The sequence below is a fragment of the Pinus tabuliformis genome, chromosome 5_1, assembly GCF_031772625.1.
Source record: "Pinus tabuliformis cultivar Carrire ecotype Pingquan chromosome 5_1, CPIR1, whole genome shotgun sequence".
Classification (NCBI taxonomy): Eukaryota; Viridiplantae; Streptophyta; class Pinopsida; order Pinales; family Pinaceae; genus Pinus; species Pinus tabuliformis.
In genome coordinates, this window is record NC_142305.1 from 70,838,161 (window position 1) to 70,861,438 (window position 23,278).

The 23,278-nt window shown below is 37.1% G+C and overlaps 1 protein-coding gene across 1 annotated transcript; it reads left to right on the plus strand.

Annotated features, from left to right (window-relative positions):
• The first annotated feature begins 495 nt into the window (after positions 1–495).
• LOC149163496 (uncharacterized) lies at positions 496–1,293 on the plus strand. The gene has a single exon (XM_089429148.1). The coding sequence runs from the start codon at positions 496–498 to the stop codon at positions 1,291–1,293; it is 798 nt and encodes a 265-aa protein (XP_089285274.1).
• The last annotated feature ends 21,985 nt before the right edge of the window (positions 1,294–23,278 follow it).

Below are 23,278 nucleotides of genomic sequence, written 5' to 3' on the forward strand. Positions count from 1 at the left end.
ATCAATGGGGAAAACGACAGCACAAAGAATCTAATTGATCAACTACTCAAAAGGAAGATAAGAAATACGGAAGAAAAGGACCAGCTCAGATGGGGAATGAAAGGCAGCGGTAACTTCTCACTCAAGGAAGCCAGGGAACTGATAGAAAATGCAGAGCAGAGGGAGGTAACTCCTTGGAGTCATAAAGTGTGGGACAACCTGTTTTGGCCAAAAATCAAAACGTTCCTCTGGCTTTTAATGAGGAAAAAAACCTTGACGTGGGAAAATCTACGCAATAAAGGTTTTCATGGGCCTTCCAGATGCCCAATGTGCCTGGTAGAGGAAGAAACAATAAACCATTTATTTAATTCCTGTGACTAGGCCTGTCATTTATGGAATTGGGTGGAGGGTATTTTGCTAAATTCTAACAGAAATAGGGAGTCCATCCAAGATACCATACAAAATTGGCAGAGAAATTACTCAAAGAATCCCAGAGTCAACAACATTTGGAAAGTTATGGCAGGTTTCTTAACATGGACCATATGGAAGGAGCGTAACAAGAGACTTTTACAAGATGAATACAGAAACACAGAGCATTCCATAGATACTATTATGATAAATATCAGACAGTTAATTCAAGCGAAATTCAAAGCGGAAACTAATGAGAAGCCTTCGTCTAGCGACTTACACATTTTAAAACTCTTCCAGTTGGACATCAACCAGAGCATGCCTACATCGAGATGCCAGCAGAACCCAAATTCTGAGTCCAACAGTTGGAAATTTCCGCCAGTTGGTTGTCTGAAGTTGAATTTTGCTGGCACGTCCAGAGGTAACCCTGGAATGGCAGGTATAGGAGGCATCATAAGAAACCATGAAGGAGACATTCTTCATATTTACAACAAAGCTCTGGGAGAAGGGACGAACAATGAAATGGAGTTTGCAGCCTTAGAACAGGGGCTAAGGATTCTAAAAGACATGCAGAATTGTACAGCGGTGGTGGAAGGCGACTCAGCCCTGGTAATTTCTGTGGCAAAGAAAATCTATGGCGGAACCAAAGCGAGCAAAGCAACGAAACATTGGAGATTAGCAAAGGTGACGGAAAACATAGCCGAGTTAATTAGTGGTATGAGAGGGTTGGTCTTCCAGGCAGTGAGACATAAGGCGAATGCAATAGCGGACCACCTAGAAAATCATGGCATCGACAACCAAAACAGGGGATGGGACAGCTGTTGGCAGCATGTGAACTGTCCAGACCTGAAGGAGAAATGCATCCAGCTTGCCAAACAAGACATGGATAATGCCAACCGGGCTTAACCGGAAGGCGTTCGGCTTCCGTGTTATTCTATGATGGGACACGCTGGAGTTGCTACGGACATTAAAAGTTGGCAGAGGGCAGAAGGACAGGTAATTCTGGTGCTTTTATGGCAACAGAAGGGGAATAAAGGAAACAAATCTAAAATGATGAGCCGAAACGATCACCACCGCTACCACATCAAGTTAGCGGACACTTGGCACACTCTGATTAGAGAGAGAAGAGATAACATTTATGTCAAGGTTTTGATACATCACACGGAAAACACAGCTCTATGCAGTAACAATTATGTTACTACCTCCACGTCGTTTCGGGAGGATCGGATAGGCATGGGTAATATCCTCCAGAACAATTATTTAACAGCGAGTAGTGTCAGAGGCACCATCAACATTTTTCAGTGCATCATTCCGGTACATTTTCTTTCGGCTGTCTGCGCGTGTTCTCACGTCACAAGCGTTAAGCGCAGTATGGAAGGTGACGGCTGCCGCAGCATTACTGCGAACATGGAGCTCAAGATAGCGAGGGAAATGTACGAGACCAGAACCACGTCGAAGAACAAACGCAAATTGTTTGAACTGGAGGCTTCTGTGAAGGAAGAAGAGCGAAAGCGGTTTGAGGAAGATATAGCGCAGGAGGTTGATTGGCTTCAGGATCCTGGAACAGTAAACAAACGCGCCACTCAGTTTGTGCGCACTCAGGCGGAAAGATGGCGAGTAAAAACCCTGCTGGCGCGTGCTTTGGAATCTAGGGAAGATAGTAAGAAGCTACCTCAAAGTGACCAATTCATCCCTGAGGCCCAGATGAATAGTTTATATGGCATTTATGAAGCTCTAGACTTCAAGATTACTGCGGTGCATGAGGTAGTATATTCTCTGTCCAAAAAGATGACGGTGCTTATTAAGCTCCTCAGGCAGACGGTAAGTCCAGAAGCTTGGCAGACTGGCAAACCGCAGCAAGAGAATCAGGCGGAATGTCATAGCTATCAATCCCTGCAAGCGAGAGTGGACAGCCATGTTCTGGAACAGGCCTTGGACAGAGCGAGCAGGTTCGGGATGCCCCCTCAGTAATTCAGTGTTGATGTTAATTCTCATCTGTCTTGACCGGCTGTTCATATGTCTTGACCAGTTTTTTGGTCTCCCTAAGATCTATGGTTTTTTCATTTCTATAGTTTCTGCTTGTTGAAGGGTTGCGGTCTTCAGCTCACCCTCTCTTATTCTCAGGCGAAGTTAGATAGAAGGATTAGCCACCCTGCGTGGTGTGCAGATAATAGTTTTTGGTTAAATTGTATGGAAATTATGGTTTCTGGCTTGCTATCTTCAGGCCTCGATCTGCTATGGCAGATTTTTTGTACTATATTTTTACCTTTTTAATATAATCTTCTGACTTACAAAAAAAGAAAACTTAATTTTAAAAATGTAGGAAATAATAGTTGGAAAAATAAAATAATATTTCCAACCCAAAATGGTCATAGTCATAGAGTGGTTGTCTCACTCTGTTTCGTGCTTTGGATTGGAAGATCGAAGTCTTCAAAGTTCGACTCTTGCTGGAATTTATTGGTTGCTACAATTTGCTGCATAGTCGAAGTTACTAGGAAGAAGTCAATTTTCTAGAGGTTGACTTGGTGTGGAGGGGAGGTTTGGTCTTGGTCTAGGGTGAAGAGTTTCAAAGGATACTATTCAAAGGAAGAATTACTTTGACTGGGTTTTCCCCTTGAGAGGGGTTTTTCCCTAGCATGTTCCTACATATTGTGTTCATTATTTTACGTGGTGCTGCTTTTGGCAATTGCTTTATGAACTAAGGAAAGAAGATATAAAGAATTGTAATAATAAGAAACATCACAAGTAATTATCAAGATCAAGAAAATATTTATTGCCTTTCATATTTTCCAACATGGTATGAGAGCTTTGATGAAGAAAGAAGAAAAAGGTAGATCCATTCATAGACATTATCTCAGGGAAGGAGTCTATCATATTTAAGGAAGATGTCTAACTCTATCAAGGGTGAGAACAAGCTTGAAGGAGCATCTAACTTCAAATCTTGAAAGAAGAGGATTGACCTAATCCTCGAGAAGAACAAGGTGTTGGATTTGGTAAAAGGAAATGTAAAGAATCCTACTAAAGAAGCGAGTAATGTCGACAAAGCGAAATTCAGGAATCTAAAATTGGTGGCTATGAATTTGATGCTAGAAGGGATAAAATAAAATCTTGTCCCATTGATATCTAACATCAATCATGCTCAGAATATGGATGAAGCCTTGTTAAAGCTATTCACTATTAAGAGCATTGATCAAGTAGCAAGTTTGAAGAATGAGTTGAGGAATACGAAGATGACTAAAGAAGATACTATGGAAACCTTATTCGTGAAGGTACCTAGACTCAGGGATGATCTTTTTGCTATCGATGAGATTGTTCCAGACAAAGAATTGGTGATCATTGCTATATTAGGATTGCCACCCTCTTGGAGTGCATTTTCTTCAGGTCTCAACAGTTGGAAGGTATCTCCCACCTTTGAAGAGTTATGGACCGCATGTAGTCAAGAAGAATTAAGGATCTCAATGGTTTCCAATCCAGAAGGAGTATCCAATGCTTATGTTGCTAATCATAAATGAAAGAGATAGAAGGGACCAAGGAAGAAAGTTGACATGTCTAAGATAGAATGTTAGCAATGTCATAAGAAAGGACACTACAAGAGTGATTATCCTGATAATCCAAAGAATAAAAAGAGAGGAGGAGATTGATCCAACCTTGTTGTAGAAGGAGACTCAAAGAAAGTCAAGCCTGAAGAATCTGACATTAGGAGCTTACACTATTAAGTCATTTTATTTACATAACTTGTTTTATATGTTTTAGAATTTATAGGTTCTTAACATATCTTTGGAAAAGACAATTTTTTTATTCTTTATAGGTTTCCCTCAAGTTTTTGGAGGGATCTACAAACAACTCTTAAAGATAAGTATCTCATGTCTTTTCAGTTTTGGGTTCATGCACTCATCTGTTTTTAGCTATATTAATACTAATCACCTTTCTCCCTCTATTGTCTTGCTCATGAAAAGATATTCAAGAAGGAGGATATCTCAAGACAAGATTAGTCAAGAAACAAAGGTATGCTTTGAATACATTGATTGAATGGATTATTCATTTGATGATATAATTACTAAATTTGTTGTGACTAGTTATATTGAATCTTAGTTATTCTTGTTTGGGTGATTCATCTCTTGATAAATCTACCCACCCCACTCATATTCTTGATTGACTATGTAGAACACTAGACAGGTTCTGGAAAACCCTAACCGAAGGGTATGCTAATGTGAATGTCTAAAATCCTAAGTTCCTTAGCGATATTGTGAAATGTTAGTTGAAGTCTTTATTGATAATGTCATGTTTTGGATTTTTGTATGATCAAGAAATCCTAACTTGATAGGATTGAATGATAAGTTCTAAAATCCCGGAACCTTTGAAGTTTTGGTAATGTTGGGTTTGATATGTTTCTACATTGGAAACCTATCTTATTAGGGTTTGGTGGAATGTGTGATTCTACATTGGAACCCTAGCTCATTAGGGTTTGGTGGAATGTGTGAGAAAGACCCTTATATTTTCTTATAATTGTTTTCTTTGGTATGCATGTGATTGTCTTATCAAACCCTAGTGTAATCAAAATGATTGTGTGTGTAACTCTTATTTGATATTGTTGTGAAGTTGGGTTTGACTAACACATGATATGAAATGTATTTTCATGATGATGAAATCTAAGCATGTATAGATATGTTCTTTTGATTGAAATCCTAGTTTGATCTAGGTCAAGTTGTATTAATGTTGTTGGACATATGATATGCTTATGTATGGTTATGAATTCCTAGATATGTGTTGACTTAGTCATTGATGGTCATGAGTTTTAGGATTTAAGGGAAGTCCTTGTCTAAGATTCTAGGGTGATGATATCTAAAAATCTAGGGTGTTAATAGCTAAACCCTAGTGAAGTTAAAATTGTCTAGTATGTGTGATATAACAATTTGAAATCTATTAGATGATTATTGAAAATGAAATTATAGGGTTTTGTAGTTAAATCCAAGTAGTAACATTGTTTAGCATGAAATGTAAAAATCTGGGATCTACGCATGTAATGATTGTGGAGATTGTGGAAATGGAATTTTTAAGGTCTTGAAATTAAACCTTAGTCAAAGTAAAACCTCTGAAATATGATGACTTGAGATTTGTATAAGACTGTTGAATTTGCAAAAATTGGAATTCTAGGGTTTTCGAGTTGAAGCTTAGTCGAAGTAGAAATCTCTAATAAGTGTTCAATATATTATATTTTGAGATTTGTGAAGAGATTGAGTTTGATGATTGCTCAGAAATATAGGGTTTGTAAACTAACCCTAGTGGTAGTTGGTCATGTTAGTGATTTTTTAATAGTTGATTAAAAATCTAGGAGTTGGAGCTAACCCTAATGGAATTTGGTCAAGTTAATGACTAAGTTGTGATTGAATTTGATGGATTTGTTTGAAATCTAGGATTTGTATGAATTCCTAGTGAGAAGTCTAACATATATGTTTTTAAAGTTTGTTAGATACTTTGAAGATATATGTTTATGTGAATTATTTATAGGGCTTTCTATATGGTGTAGTAAGGTATGCCATACCTTTGGAGGACATAGTGAAACCCTAGATGGAATGAATGTTGTTATGAAGTAGTATAGGGTGCATAACAATGTCCCTAGCAAGATGATGAAGAGTATATGTCTCTTGTTTGAAATTGAGTTTTGGTATCTTGTATGAATAAAGATGAAATGATTTTGTGATTTTGATATGGCTAACTTCATGCTTCTGTAGAATTGGTTGTACTTTCTATTGAAGTTGTCCATGTACACAATCTTCAACTTGGTGAAGATGCTAATTAATGTGATAAGAAAGATGGGGATAATGATAACTCTAATGAAATGGTTGGAAGCCACGAAAGATTCTCCAATGTCGAAAAGAAGAAGATGATCTCCTGGAGGAAGCATGAATAGAAGAGATCTCCCTAAAAATTAAGAAGTTGTTGTTGGGTGCAACCCAACTTGGTCCAATTTTGGTTAAAGACTTTGCAGTTTGAGGAACGGAGCGCATGGAGCCCACGAATTTCTATTCATCATGCAGTGTCTAGCAGATTTGGATTGGGTCAAAGCCCCTTATTTTGTAATGGGCATCGGATGTTAGTTCATTGTTTTGTGAGATCAATAGTATGTGGACCATAATTTTGTAGCAATGGAATCTATATAAGGAGATGTAATAATTTGTCGATAAGAGTAGAAGTCAGATCTGATGGTGATGAATTAGTCATATTTTCTGTCTTTAGTTTTTATTTTGGGCCTTAAGGGAAGGTTCCACAGCCAAGTGCACAGAGGCCTAGAAGAGTCTATAGTTGAGTGTGTAGATCACCTAGAACTAGGTGCACAGGCCGAAGAAGTGTATGTATTGAAAGATCCATCTTAATAAAGAAGAAGAGGATTTGGTGAAGTCTTGTGTATCTGTGTTCATTATTTGTGTTTATACATACTGTTATGCATGCTTTTTATTGAATTATGCAAAAGAATACATGTTATAGTATTCTCTGATATGTTTATGTAATAAGTGCAAATCTGTGAAGTAAATCATCAGCACAAAGTTATTTATGTATGTGAAGTTGTAGATAGGTATAAAACATAAGTAAACACACGAATGGCACAACTTGCATATCCCTCTGGCTATAGAAACCTAGTTCTACAACCTCCCATAACCACTTTGGGTGATACACCAATCTACTTGCACGTCATTGCCAAAAGGGCCAATGGTTGAGGATTTTGTTGGTGTGTAGTACACTTTGAACCTAGGTCCAAGCCTTTTAAGACAACAAATGGTTTTGTTGCTGGGACGGAGATTTGTTTGCGGGATATGTTTTGGCATTTTTTGAAGAAGGAAACCCAGGACTGGGTTGAATAAAAAGAGCAAGAATTTGCAGTTCAGGAAAATAGAAATTCGTGATTATCAACTGAAGCGTGGTTGAAGAAGTATCTCTATACATAACAACACGAGTTCTTCTTCACGAAATTTGCTAATGAACTATATGAATGGGTATCAAATTTGATTGATTTTAAGACTTGTTTCAAAAATGATGAGCCTACCACGTGGAGCCTAGAATTGATACAACGACTTAGGAATACTAACAACAAGATCTCAAGAGCGGTTGATTTTTGGATTGATAGTATCCTGGGAGGATTTATTATTGAATTCAAAATAGACACAAATGTATATTACAACAAAGAAGAGAGAACATTTTTCAAGGGTTTGCAAGGTAAGTACCTAAACTCTTTGAAGTTGTGGATTAAAATGATTTTACATGAAAATGGTGTATTGCGAATGCAGTTAGATTAATGTTTGGACGAAGAGGGAATAAGTTTGAACCAATAATAAGATCTATGTGAAGTGGGAAGTGACATAGAGTAGAACACGGACCAAAGAAATTCATTGAGACTAACTATAGTCCCATGTTAGGTGGATCTAAGAGCGAAGAAGAAGAAATTACTCCCATAACCCTGAGGCATTACCCCTCCCATATTGAAGGCATGTTGAAGTTAGGAGTTGAGAAAAATCAGGGTGTCTTTGGGATTCCCCGGCCATCTACTCCCCTTACTCCCCATCCCCCTCCCCATAATTTCCCTACACCACCACCCCCTCCCCCGCCACCTAGCCCCCCGAAAAGAAAAATGGTCAATCATTTTAAGCTACCTATCTTTAAGGACTTGGATAAGAGGATCCTGACCAGTTTTTGTTTGTAGTTGATGCATTATGGAAATAAAGAAGGATCACTAATGAATATTTAAAGAAAGTGTAGCTCATCACGATGCTGCGAGAAAGAGCACGGACATGGTACATGAAGTACTCTGTGACTAATTTGGCTGCTTCATTAGATGATATTAAGAAAGCACTGGTATCAGAATTGAAGAAGCCAAATTCATAATCGCAGTGAATCATGAATCTTAAGGAAATCAAGCAGTCGGTTATTGATTGTATGTGGGAATTGGAACAATGATTCAAGGTGTTAATGGGATAGATAAGATTTAACAGGCCCCTAGAATAACATAAAGAGTGGTTTATAGTCACGCTACTGCCACATATCAGGTTACCTTTGACGCAAAAAAAGATTGGGACTCAAGCTAAAGCATTGGAGATTGTGATGAAGCTAGAAGCTTCACCGATCAAAGATACCCATGCAGGAGAACAACATATTCAGAGCCAACTAGCAAATTTGACCTTGGAATTGCAAGATCTCAAGAAACGTAAAGAAACTAGATTAGAAGTATGGTGTACAAAATGCAAAGTAGAGGGCCATTATAAGGATGAATGCCATGTGTTTAGATATTACTTGGCAAGTGGAGCACCTAATCCAGTGAACCCAAGATCAAGTTTGTGGTGCGGGATTTGTAGAACGAGAGGCCAAAAACACTCTGAAGATTCCTACTTACTACAGAAGTACATATAGACCCAAAAGAAACTATTTTGCAGCTTTTGTAGATTAGTAGGCCATGATGAGAGAAATTGTCAAAGTTATGACATGATGATGGAGCGAATTGTTGATTCTTATAGACTAAAAGTTGAAGGACATACACATGAGGAGTTAGGCCAGCATGTTGGTTGAGGAGGTTTCCAAGGATGAGGACGAGGAGTTGGTAAAGGACGTGGCCAGATTATTTGTTATAGCTGTGGATAGGTAGGACACTTTGCAAGAGACTGTCAGAACCCTATGAAACCTACAACTACTGTAAGTCTTTTGATCATGTGATAGAAGAATGTCACATCCTTATTGTGAAGATGCAGGAGAAAAGGAACCAACATCCCAGAAAAAATCTTCAAATGATGATCGTTGAGACAAGGGAAGATGGATTGCACATCATCATTGTAACAAGAAGCAAGCGTCAACTGGAAATGATAAAGCCGATGGGAAAAAGGAAGTTAATGCTACATGGGCAAGAAAAACTACTGAAAAATACCATGCATTTGATATTCAAAATGAAAATCAAGTATTCATGGAGGCGAGGCGAAGCTTTATGGATGATGGGGCTTCAACCTCTACTGCGTAACCAACATAGAAGAATAACTGCAATATAGTATTGCGAGATGTGGATCTGGATATTTTGAAGTCTTTTCTGCAGACTTGCATAAAATTGTTAAGAAACTAGAAAGTTGTAGAAGGATTGTAGGAATTGATAGACTCTTGTGCTTCTAAGTAAGTACCACAGAGTGAGATGTGCGTAGTAAACAACCTACATCGACACAATAAGAGGATTGGAAAAGATATGAGGCTTACTGCACAGATTGGACAATATGACAGGGATTGGGTTATCCTAGATCGAGGATCTGATGCCAACACCTTGCCAAAGTAGACTTGGGAATTGATAGGTAAGTTGAAGTTTCAATGGTCACTGATCTAGCTTAAGATGGCAAATCAACAGAGTATTGTTCCTCTAGGAACGTTGTTCGGTATCATGGTAGACAGTGAAGGAGTGCGCACTACTACTGACTTTCAAGTGATCGAAATTGTGGATGATGGTAATCCCTATCCTGCATTACTTGGATTGGATTGAGCATTTGCTAACATTGATATAATTAGCTTGAAGAAAATGCAAATGAAATTTGAAAACAATAATGTGAGAGTCATTGTTCCATTAGATCCATCAAAAGGAGTTAGGTATATTGAACCTGTCAAAGAGGAGTACAGTGTAGACAACATCGAAAACATTTACTAGATAATAGTAAAATGAGAAGAATGGATCAACCCTACTCTAAAAGGAAAATTGGGTTGGGAGAAAGATAGTTCCTGCACTTCAAAAGAGGAAGAGGAATTATAAAACTAGAAAAACAAGTTTCATAAAGTATCTACAAGATGATGTGCAAGGATCACTAAAGCAGTACGTTGTATGATAGCAGAGGTATGTGATTTACCTTTTTATGATGGTTTGGATAATGTTGATACTTTCTTTAGAAAGTATGAAAGACATGTGCCATAATGTCAGAGGTTGTTAAATAAAATCATGTGTACGCTCAAAACATATTCTTTGAGATGTACCTGAATGTAAGAGACCAAATGATTTGACTTTGATGATATCAAACATAGTTGAAGAAGAGAGTATTGCTGCATCTTAGTGAATGTCTCGAACCATATTTCAATATAGCTGCGATGCCCTTGGTCCACTTGCTGATTTGGATCATCTTGCATGTCCTCTTCTTCCATGAAATTCATATCTTATTCTTTCTTCTGATTATTCTCTTGAATACATAGACAATCTGATGGTAAACATGAGGGAACTTTCCCAATCTCTGATTCTGATTTCTACTCTTCATCAAGTGCTACCCATGATTCTTTGGTCTTCTCATTTGAATATTCTTTTTCTGCAGGTTGTCCTTCAATGATATCAAGAGAATCTCTTTTTTGTGATACTCTTCCTGAGCTAAGATAAATACAATTTATATCAATAGGATATGTTTGGAAGTGTTGTACCTCAACATTGTAAGTGGATTGAGCTACTTCATTATTTGGGTTCGGAAATTGTGGTACATGTACTTGAGTGGGAGTGGCTATTTGAGATGGATGTGGTTGGGGTTGTGGTTGTGGTGGAGGTGAATGATAGGGACAACATGGAGTTGGGTATGGAGGATATTGAGGAAAATGTTGAGGCTATTATGGATAGCTCCCATAAGTCTCTTGCCAACCTTGTTGCCAAGATTGGTTTTGGGGTTGACATGGCCAAGGTTTCCAAGGAAAGGGTGTGTTCCAATTACTTTGAGATGGATGTGCATCAGCTTGAAATTGTGAATTAGGCTCTTGCATCATATCAGGTTGAATAGGCCACCATGGTCCTCTTGGAGCTAAATAACATAGTTGCATTGGTGATTGACTTGCTCATGATTCTTTGGTCTTCTCATTTGAATATTCTGTTTTTGCATGCTATCCTTCAATGATATCAAGAGAATATATATTTTTTTGATACTCTTCCTGAGCTAAGATAAATACCATTTATATCAAGAGGATATGTTTTGAAGTGTTGTACCTCCGCATTGTAAGTGGGCTAAGCTACTTCATTATGTGGGTTCGAAAATTGTGGTACATGTAGTTGAGTGGGAGTGGCTATTTGAGATGGATGTGGTTGGGGTTGTGGTTGTGGTGGAGGTGAATGGTAGGGACAACATGGAGTTGGGTATGAAGGATATTGAGGAAAATGTTGAGTGGATACTCCCATAAGTCTCTTTCCAACCTTGTTGCCAAGATTGGTTTTGGGGTTGAGATGGCCAATGTTTCCAAGGAAAGGGTGTGTTCCAATTACTTTGAGATGGATGTGCATAAGCTTGAAATTGTGAATTAGGCTCTTGCATCATATCAGGTTGAATAGGCCGCCATGGTCGTCTTGGAGCTAAATAACATAGTTTCATTGGCAATTGACTTGCTCATTTGTCCTCTTGGTAAACTTCCTTCAACCTTAGTAATGAGGAAAAATATTTAATAGCATGTGATTATGCATAGACAATACAAATATCAACATCTTATTTTTCCTCATCTTGCATTCTTAGCATTCTACTTGTTTGGTTATATTTCTAAGAATTTATGTTTTAAAGTCATCAAACAAATTTCCAAGTTTAGCTTGACTTACCAATCTTGATGTTGAATTTCGTACTCTTGCCCTTCCTTTTGATATGTGTTTTCATGTTTCACAAAATTCTTCGAATGATAATTGGTATACATCTCCTCTACACATGAGACAAAGGAGATCAATCCACTCATCCCTAATTTTTATAAGTAAGAGGGTATTTAGTGTGTCGGATCCTAAATGATGTAGGGTTTCCCTCTTAACGTTAATCATAACCTCTCTATTAGATCCTCAACGTTCTCATCTGATTTTTTATTCATTCTAAATATTTCTTCCTTAAGATCACGATCTTTATATTTTTCTAGAAATATATTTTGCATATCAATCCATGATCTTATTGAATTAGTCCCTAAACTCATGAACCATTTAAGAGCTCTACTGTTCAATCTTGTTGGAAACAATCTCAATTTTTGAGTGTTTAATAAGTAACCATAATATCTACAAAAAAGATCAAATTCAAAGATAATGGTTTCTGAATTCTTTGACCTTAGACCATGAAAGTTTGGAAGAAAAGATCGAGGGATGTTCTTCAAGTGCACACTAACATCAGTATGTTGAATGGGAAATCCAATAGGATCTTCTTCATTGTCATCATCTCCATCCATTTATTCTAACTTATCTATCACCTCTTCTTCTTCTACCTGAAAAAATGAATGGTGATGTGGCTCTTGCTGCACCATATGGGGGGTTGGTTTTGGATAATTTTTTTTGAATAATAATGCTAATGCAATGCAATTTTCTGTTCTTGAAATGAAAGATGCCTATGATTTTTTTTTTTGCAGAAAGTAAAAATAAATGAATGAACTAGCGAAGAAAGAAATTCATACTTTGAAAAATCCCCAGAAATGGCACCAAAAAGTGACGCGCCTCGGTATTGGAACAAGCATGCTTCAACTCCTAAGGATACCAACTTTAATTCTCAACCTGGGGTTCGTACAAACTTAAGACGTATCGACACTATATGTGCAACATACAATGTGTCCTTCCTTTGATGTCATGATGTAATGGAGTGAATGTAAGGAAATCAAATCCGAAACTAATTTCATAAATGGAAATTTTACTTTGGAAAAGAAATTAATCCTAGGCAAAAACAACAAATTGTAATTGAAATCCTAAGAGCATGAATTCAAAGAAATCGACCTACTATACATTGTAAAAAGGCATGTCATAATTGGTGTTTATTCTTCGTCAACCATTGATATAGAGCCTATAGGTCATTATTCAACCCTGAGGGACCAAAACCAATATTTTTGAGCAAATATACATGTTGGAAGAGTACTACAAGAAACTACAGGATGTTACGGATTTACTACAAGAAGTTATAATTCATCGAATGACCAAGAAAATAAAATCCAAATTGGATGGGACAAATTTTGTTATTTATAGGATGTATTAGGTCTCCATTCCAAGTGGAATCACTCAAAAAAACCTCTGTTAACCCATGCTAAATGTATTTCCCCACTTAATCTTATCTTGCAAGTTTTATTAGTGTTTAAATTACTTGAAAATATTGACTTATAATTGTCAAGAAATATTGGTAAATAACTTCATTTGGGAAACTGGAATTTTTATTTACTAATATAAAGTTTATTATTGTTATTATTTAATTCCCAACTTATCCTCTCAAATTACGTGGGAGAAGATATGGTCCTCCCTAATTAATTACCAAATTAAATATCCATATATTATCCCCAAAATGTCCTCTCAAATTTACTTGGGAGAAGATATGGTCCTCCCCAATTAATTACCAAATTAAATATCCATATCTTATCCCCAAAATGTCCTCTCAAATTTACTTGGAAGAAGATATGGTCCTCCCCAATTAATTACCAAATTAAATATCCATATCTTATCCCCAAAATTTCCTCTCAAATTTACTTGGGAGAAGATATGGTAAGAAAAGTCAAATGAAAGGATGAGGGGGTAGTTATGACATTAATGATAGGTGGTTGAGGTGGATGGGAGGAAGAGGCATAAAAGGGGAAGGATGATGAGAGGAGAGGGGGATCCTTGGTCTTGGTTTTGGTTTGGTTCTGTTTGGGAGGATTTTGTTTTGGAGGAGGGATGTGGAGAAAGAGGAGGGAGATCAAACTTGGATCTGGAGAGTGTTTGTAAAACTTGGACACACTACATTTGGTTGGACTTGGGCTCAGAGGGCTAGGGAACCTGTGGAGGTTTTCTGCGCTAGGAATTAATTCCTAGTTGGCTAGGAGGAAAATCCAGTCGAGTTGTCAAGAGGAGCATGGAGCTTCGGAGAATATCAACTAAGCTATTGGAACAGGTATTATCAGTCATTTATTTTAGTTATGTAAATTATTACAAGCTATACTTGCTGCATATAAATTGTTATCCATGTTATAGATTAAATTAATTCATGTTCATGCTTATGATGTATTATAAACTTGAAATTTTCCTTGTTATGAAAAATTAGCGAAATTCATTTGAATGCATATAATAGTAGTTAGAGGACCTATAGTGGGGTCTTCACACGTGGTATTGGAGCGAGTTTCCAAATCTGAGACCTAACAATGGCTCTCCTTCATCTAAGAAACCATAAGTAGGGGGTATCTATTTTGCCAAGAGCTCTTAAATGTCCATCCAAAACCATTCTCATAGATTCTCTATGTTCTTCACTTGACCTTTCCTTGCTTTTAAATTCGTTGTTGTCAAAACTTCACAATACATCCCTCGAAATTCTTGAGCCTTCATGCTTTTACTGTAGACCATTGAAGGGATTAAATCTCGACCTGTCATAGTGTCAGTTATGGGATCAAATCATTTAGAAAAGATAGCAACAACCTCTGAAAGTAGCACCCTATTGTCAGGGTCCCTTATCTTTCCATGAAGAAGCTGCAAGGATATATTGGCACTAGAAACTTCTTTCAGACCCTTATCAAATTGCTTCTTCATCAACTCTTCAGTTATAAAAGAAGGTAGGCTTTTTGGTCCATGTGAAACCAATTCTTGCAGTGCAAAATGAATTTTTGTACAATCATTGGAGAAAAACCATTCAGCCTCCAGCAATTCTTTTAAATCTGCCATGCCCCGTTTTCTTAAACAACTGGCGTGGAACTCCTCACAGTGGTCTCAAAGCATAACAGTACAATCCCCAAATGTTGTTTATCAAAATCATGAAGCCTGCATAATAGACATCCGAACTGTCCACGTCTTTGATGGTAATATAAAAAATTCCCTTGAAGAGCTTTTCCTTCTTGTCCTGCTTAACCAGGTTGATCCCATTCTGGAAGTGGTCAAAGACTACTTCTGTCTCGTTGTCCAAATGGAAGTCCTTCTTGTTGAATATTGTTAAATTGCTCATGGTTGCATTAAGAACAGATAGTAGCATATCTTCTTGTTCTGTCCACTCAAAACTACCCAGTCCTTTAGAGTCCAGCATGACATAAATGTGTTTCTTTGCTACTCTCACAGTCATCCACACTCCATCAATACACCTTCCACCTACCACATCCAAAAGAGACCCTGACAAGTGGTTTAACAAATAAGACTCCCCACCGCTTTGTTTATCCATGGATGATATGACCATAATCTCACCCTCCCATTTACTAATAATTGTGTCATAAATGCCAAAATTTATCAAATTTGTCAGAGTTAATCTATATGTATAACTCATTTCCAGTGGCATCTAAAACCCATCCTTGAGATAAAGCAGTCCATTCTTTTCTGCTCAGGCTATTTGGATAGGAACAAGGCATGCAAGCCTGTGAATCCACGTTCTCATAGACTTGGTTACCAAGCCTGTTGGATGAAATGAATCCTCAGATATCCATGGTTCAAATGTTTTCACATCAATTCAACTTTCTGTATTTGAGAAATCCTTACCTTTTTCCTTCTCCAATTTTTGAAGAAGAGTTCTCAAGGCATTCTTACAGGCATCCTCATTAATTTTGTATCAATGCCTTTGGTGCTTGATATTACATTGATAAAAATAGTCCTCATATCTTCATAGAAGAGTGCGGGACTGGTTGCAAACTTATCGAAATATGGTATATATACTCTAATTGGGGATAAGATCCAGAAATTCTCCTTCTTTGGGCACTTGAACTACCTTGTCTTTTATACTTTCTATTGCTTGCAATAGGACAAATTGCTTTGCTGAAACAATTTTCAATATGTGGGAAGAAATTCTACGAGGAACTGGTGCACTGAAGAAAAAAAGATGACTCTGTGAGCCAAAATTTACAATATTCACTTGAAGCTCTCCCAAATCTCTGACTTTTTTGTTTAGGGGAATGGTCCTCAAGTAGCTCATGACATCAGCCAAGACATATATCTCCACCACGACAGAAAAGTAAATAGCTTCCACTACTTCGTCATTGTTGTCTGACTTCCTAGAGATAAATAAAAATGATCCATCCTTAGAAACAAGAGTTACTGAAATAGGTGAAGGAAGAATTAGTAGCCTAGGTTTCATCATTGGTTGCTGATGGAGTTCTTCCACCACGACCCTATTTATATCATTAATCACGATCAATTCCCTTTTACCTAGTATCAGATGCATCCAGGTTAAGATTCGCATGCTAGAAAATTTATGGATATCCACATCTACCCCTGTCCAATCTAATTTGTAGAAAGAATCATCAAACTTGTGTACTGCAACCTTAAAGGTTAGCTTATCATATAGGGCTACAAATCGAGTACCTTCATCAAAAGACAATAAATCATAACCCATCTTGAATCTTCAAATAGGATTTATGCCATCTAACCTTGAACCCATGTGCGAGAAAATATAAACATACAGGCATGGATTAGCCAAATTTCGAATGAACGCCAACAAGTGCCTAGACTTGAGGGCCACCAATTGTAGTATTTGTTCTATCTCGAGGTCAAGCGTAACTATCTCAAATTGATTAGTGCACGTAGGAGTGATCCGATACTCGTCATTTTGGCTTAACTCCTCCAAATCATTTTTCCTTGGCATCAGCTTAGGAATCTTCCATGTAATGCTCGGTTTCTCAAGTATTTCAATTGAAACCTTCAGAACAACCTGTTCATAGTAAGTATACCAAATATTATAAACTTCACAAGCCTCGACTGGACCTGCAAACAAGTTTGCTTGTGATCACTGACATGTCCCACTTCATTTCTGAAAGGAATGCGTCTTCTTCTCTATGTAAGTTTTCCTGTAGCAGGTTTACAGTTTCTTTGCCTTTAGATTCAAACTTCTTTTGAAGAGTACTCCGCAACTCTTTCCAACAATGTTTTTTTTACATGTTCTTTTCTGGATGTCTTATAAAGATGTGAACATTTCAAAATAAGTTCTCTTCCATATCTAATAGGCCCACTCACATTCTGGGGCCCTTCAATCTTATAAATATGACCAGCATGATAATCACCAGTAAATTTAACCTCCGATCCAAAAAATATGAGCTTCTTATCAGAAGAATTACTTGCTAAGATCTTACTCAACTCTTTGTGATCAAAACTATCAATAGAACCAGAGCCTAAAAACAAAGCAACCTTGCAACACAAGAGCATTGTGCCAAACGGGGTATCTCCCCAAATCTCGACCTGCAATATTCCCTCCATATGCCACCTTCCACACCCACAACTTATCTCCATGTTAATCATAGGGTTTTTCATAATCGATGTTATGAGACTGTTGGCTAGTCCCATAAGCCCACTCCAAGGCGTCCCACATGAAATGATAGTATCTAGAAGAATAAAATTCTCTTGCACAAAACCTATGTGTTTATGTTGAACTACCTTCCATGCAACTGAATGAATCCTCAAAACCACTACCTTTAACATTTTTCTTGATCTAGTATGTAGCATTAAGCAAGGTAATGGGCCTCCAACCCCAACAATGTCATTAGCCACATTCTTGGAAATGAGCTTGATTAAACCTTGGTTGAGAAATTGAAAAAAAACGCCTACAACGTGAAAGGAATTCAACTACCGATCAGCATAAATCCAATCAAGATTTGATTGAGAAAACTCAGGAGGAAGGCCATCCATCCGCATTAACTTGTCATTCTTCATAGGACCAAGCACTACAAAAACTCCAATTTCATAAAGAAGGTATCCTATATGTCTCAATCACAGATGGAAACTTCGTGTGGAATAACCCTACAAGAAGAATTCCTAGTAGCCACCACGGAATTTGATGAAATATATGAGAAAAATATTCTGAAAATGCAACCCAAATATACCTTTGACCTTTATCGCATCCTGAATCCTCTACAAAAGATCCATCCACCCAATGCAAACCAAGGACCATATTCATATGAGATAGGACCAGATGTCAAGGGAATCCCCATTTGACCTAGCATGAAATTGGATGGGTCGTCAGTCCTCTTTGGATGATGATATCTGCAAGCTACACCAAATTTACACTATCCTGTTCTCAAACAATGTTGACACTCTAGCTGGCTAGGTAGTTCAGGGAACACATCTCTCTTTGTGACAGCTTGCAAACCAATTAGATCTTTAGTTTGTGTATTCATGAAACTCACTCCAATGGGAAGTTTTCCTTCTGAAGATGACAAGGTATTTTCAGAACCATGGTTGTCCATGTTCCACCCTCGCATTGGTGGCATGCCTTGAGGAGGAGACAGATTCATAGCATGCATGTTAATTTTATGTTCGTGCAGGTGAGCACACGGAACATGGGGAGTTCTCGGTGAAGGCCTTGACAGATGCACTGGTGAATATGGCATCTCAAATGATGATGCTGAAGAAGATCTTGTAGTTGCATCTATTGGAAAAATTGATACAGGGGAATCCATTCCTTCTTCTGTAGGCTCTAGATGACTGAATTTGCATGCAACCCCATATTTGCGAGAACCTATACGCATATAAAATGGACACTCTTTCTCCCCCTAACAAATGGGAAGGCCCAAAAATTTAAATTTTACATGTCCTGTAGATCCCTCTTTATCATCACAATGTCTGAACTTGCATGATGTCCCAAACTTATAGGTTCCTTTCGAGTAAAACAGGCATTCAAGCTATCCAACATTCTCAGGTGGCTCACAGGTTTGAGCAACCTGTTTCCGATTGGGAGGATGGTTGAAGTGGCAATTCAAACCAAACACACAGACTGCTTATACGGTTAGAAAATGCACAGTCAGCAACACTTGGCCACTCCGTATAAGGCCCTAAAAAGGATTCTGACAAATTAGAATAATCTCTTTCTTGTAACGGAATCTGCATTGCTTCATTGAAGTTCTGGGTTGCAAATGTTACTGCAGGCTGAAACGTACAATTCGGATCAAAAGTTGGTGTGTTTTAAACCTCTGAGCCCATTCTATCGGCTCTATTGCTAGGGGTCCTCAGATACAATCCCAACTGCAATGGATTTAGGGTAGTAAATGGTTGTGTAGAGATTATTCATATTGTAAGGTAACCTAACACTTATACAATTTGAATTGACAGACAACCATAAACTTGTATGTTTCATGACCCTCTAACTCACACGATTGTGCCAATTTTCCTTATGTATAGTTTCCTCCTCACTTTTGTTTTGCCTTTATTCATATATCTCTTTTCACATTAACTTTAAATATGCCTAAACATAAACACAAAGATATAGACCTTTTGTGTACTTTTTCTTCTTAATATAGAAAGTTTATTGGCAGAAGTACATTTAATAAGACTGTGAGAGCAAATATTGAATCTAGGAGCCAACAATTATGAGTTGAGTAACAAAAAATGTAAAATGGAGGATAAATCAGCCATATATATATATATATATATATATATATATATACATATATATATATACATATATATATACATATATATATATATATATATATATATATATATATATATATATATATATATATATATATATGTATACATATATATATATATATATATATATATATATATATATATATATATATATATATCTATATCTATATATATATCTATATATATATATATATATATATATGTATATATATAATTGGAGACAAGAGTATTAATGATGATGTATAAACTACAACTTGGAATATAATTATTGCGATAAGAAAAGGAAAACCCAGCATGGAACAAGAAAAGACACGGCTTCTAATATAAACTTGCCATATCTGAAAAATATCAAAACTGGCATTTAGACACAAGAAAAAAAAAAGACAAAATCCTCCCTAAAATAAGGGTGGTATACTTAAGTTGACATGTCTTTTTCTCAGTGTGAAATTGGAAGGTGTTTTGGTATGCACCATAGTTATCTCTGCAATCATGCTGCTAGGTTGGCCAAGTAAGAGGCCAGTAGAGTCTATAGGAATCACGTCACATTGTCACAATCTACAATGTCGTAAAATATTCCATGGGAAAAGTTACATTGCAAACTATATCTACCCTGGTTGGTTGATCCATTCATCCTCAACCATCCAAGGTTATCGTAACATACCTGGCTGCTTTCCTTGTCTAGCAAGACACCCACCCTTAAAGTATTTTCTTTATAAATGTTGTAGCTATGTCCAGAGCTTCTAACAGCTACCCTCATAATTTATATGAAAAAACTAAATGTGGAATATTTAGGCATATACAAAAATCTTATGCATATGCAGTTCCTGTGATCTACAACTCAATTGGTTTAGCCGTATCATTTCGTATGCAACAGGGTCCTCATAACAACATAGACATTCATACTGCATAAATCTATTTACTCAAGAAAAATACCCAAGTTCCCTACAAAAGTAGCATGTTAGTGATTTTCTTTTAGTTGTGCCAATAATTTGTGTCATACATAGGGATAGCCAATTTCCTGTGTCACATATGTGTTTAGCTAGAGAAAAGAAGATGTACATTTCTTGTCTTTTCCCTCATTTTTCTATTTTCTACTCTGCCCCTTCTTATGGGATTTTGTTTTGAGTTTCATCATACCTGGCTTTCAGTATAGGCCACAGCCTTCCCTGAAGCTCTTGGTGGTTTAGTCGTGTGGAGTACTGTATGTTATTTTCTTGTGATGTTATTTTCTTCCATGGCTATCCCAGGGGATTGAGGACTATTTACAGATTCATCATATGCATATCACTTTCTCATCAAATATTCCAATGTCATTGAATGATGTGTCACTAGGAGGTGATCTTTTCAGTTCATGGGATTTTCAATGAGAATCTCTTCTATAATACCTCTGACTCCTATCCTCGTTAATGGAATCACACCTCTTCTCTAACTATTTTGGAATATTTGTCAAAATGTGGAGTGTCAGGGTTGTGGTTTTGTTCTGTTCTTCCTGAGCTTTTATAACTTCTCAATAAGACATTCTACAGAGTCACCAACTGTACATGTCTTGCCAATAACAATAAGCATCCATTTCCTCTTTTACTAATTGTTTCAGTTGTTTTTAAAAGACCAAAAAAAAAATGAAAAAGAAAAAGCTAGAAACATGCCTTTCCCCATTACTGCCCAACTAAGAGTTCTCAACCCATCTATGAAAATGGATGGCCCTCTTACCACCATGAATATGAGAAGCCATATCATAATCACCAAGGTTGCTCTATGCTGTGATTCTCTGCTTTTTCTTATTCCTACGAAATAAGAATTCTTTTGTGTCTAAAATATAAGAAACCTTAGATGTATTGCATGTTATCTTATACTCCAATCCATTAACCACTCAAACACCCTTCATTGACTTGCAGGTTGATGTGTACTCATCATCACATGCATATTTGCACTTCTTTCTTGCAAGAAAAATATTATAGATTTCCTTGGTATCAATTGAGCTAGCCCCTTCGCTGTTAAAAAAAAAAAAAAAAAAAAAAAAGACAAAACAAAACAAAAAAACTCTTCATGAGTTCTATAAGTCACACTTGATGAAGGATTTATATATGAAAAGGATATAAAGCTTGTGAATGGAATTCATCTCCCTATCCTTTTGGCATCATGTGAATACATTAGTTGGTTTATTATTCTAATCCATATCATTTTTTTTTCAAAATATTGAATAAAGAGTCATCCCTTTTAAATCAAGCTTGAGTGCTAGATGGTGTTTGTTAACCCTAACCAAGCATGTTGCGCATGGAGTATTGATTTTTTTTTGCATATCTTGTTACCCAAAGTGCTTATATAAGTGACTATCAATTAACATCTTCTTTATACTAAGCTTGCAATTGAAGGATTATTCGATGTAGCTTAATGCTTTTATTGAGGGAAGTCACGGTTTGTGCTTACATTCTCCTTGACACTTACCTCATGACATTGTTGATCACCTCGAGTGAGTGTTGAGGTGTCTTAAGGAAAGTGGTTCTTATGCACACTATTATAGCTCTGATACCACTTGTTATAGATCTGACCCTTAGGTATACTACACACACTTACCAAGTTTCGTTGCCCTCAAAATCACATAACCATGGGGGTTTCTTACTATGACTTATTATGAATATCCCATGTTAGATAATTCACATTATGTCTGTGGTTGGCATCATCATTTCTTGTTTGGAGGTTAGCATCTAGCATGTATGGTTTTTGAAATGTGATTTAGGGCCTTGCATAACATTGCTCAAACATTTGATTTACCCTTAGCACAATTATGATGAGGGATATCCATCATCTACGAGTTAATTAAATATTGTTGGTTAATTATTTCTCCTTGACATAGTGAATTAGTTATTTGGCATGTTTGCAGGTGTTCATAGGGTTTCACTTGGATTATTGTTTCATGATTTTGGTTGGTGAACCTTGAAGTAGTACGCCCACCCTTTGTTGCATAATTGATGTCCCTTTTGGTGGATGTCTTGAGGACATGGAAAAGTGGTTGTGGTTTGTTATAAGAATGCCAATGGATATTTATGGTTTGGCTATGATGTGGCATGTTATGAGTGGTTATTTTCTTGATAGAGGAAATCACTCCCCTTATTTGGCATCTTCTCATGCATTTGGAGGCCTTAAGACCTTGCTTGGGTGGTCTTCTACATTGACACCCATGGTATTGGTCACTTGGTATGTTATTTCACATTGTATCTGATCCAAATTGGATCCTTAAACACTCTTGAAGTTCCTTGAACTCTGTCAAACTCATACCGAAGTTTCAAAGTATTATGGATGTCGAAGCTTATTAGAAATTACCTCTGAACAATGGCAATTTGTGGTCAGCATGAAACAATGAGGACCCTCGGTCGAAGTGCGCTGGCCGTTGGCCCATGGTGACCGTGCACTGGCACAAATTGACAAAAGGGAGGTCAAATACAAAAATACAGGCAGTTTCTAAAGTGCTAATCGCGTTTCGTAGGGCATCCCCCTTAGTGAAGGAAAGCCCCCAAGTGCTCAGTCACAAGGAAAAGCATAAAACCATACAAAAATCACTAATTCCGTCAGAAGGTGGGCCCCGCACTAAAACTAGCAAGATATTGCAAGGGCTTC

Bases quoted from the DNA above. Each gene is read 5' to 3' on its own strand.
- LOC149163496 (XM_089429148.1), top strand. From the start codon at position 496: ATGGCAGGTTTCTTAACATGGACCATATGGAAGGAGCGTAACAAGAGA.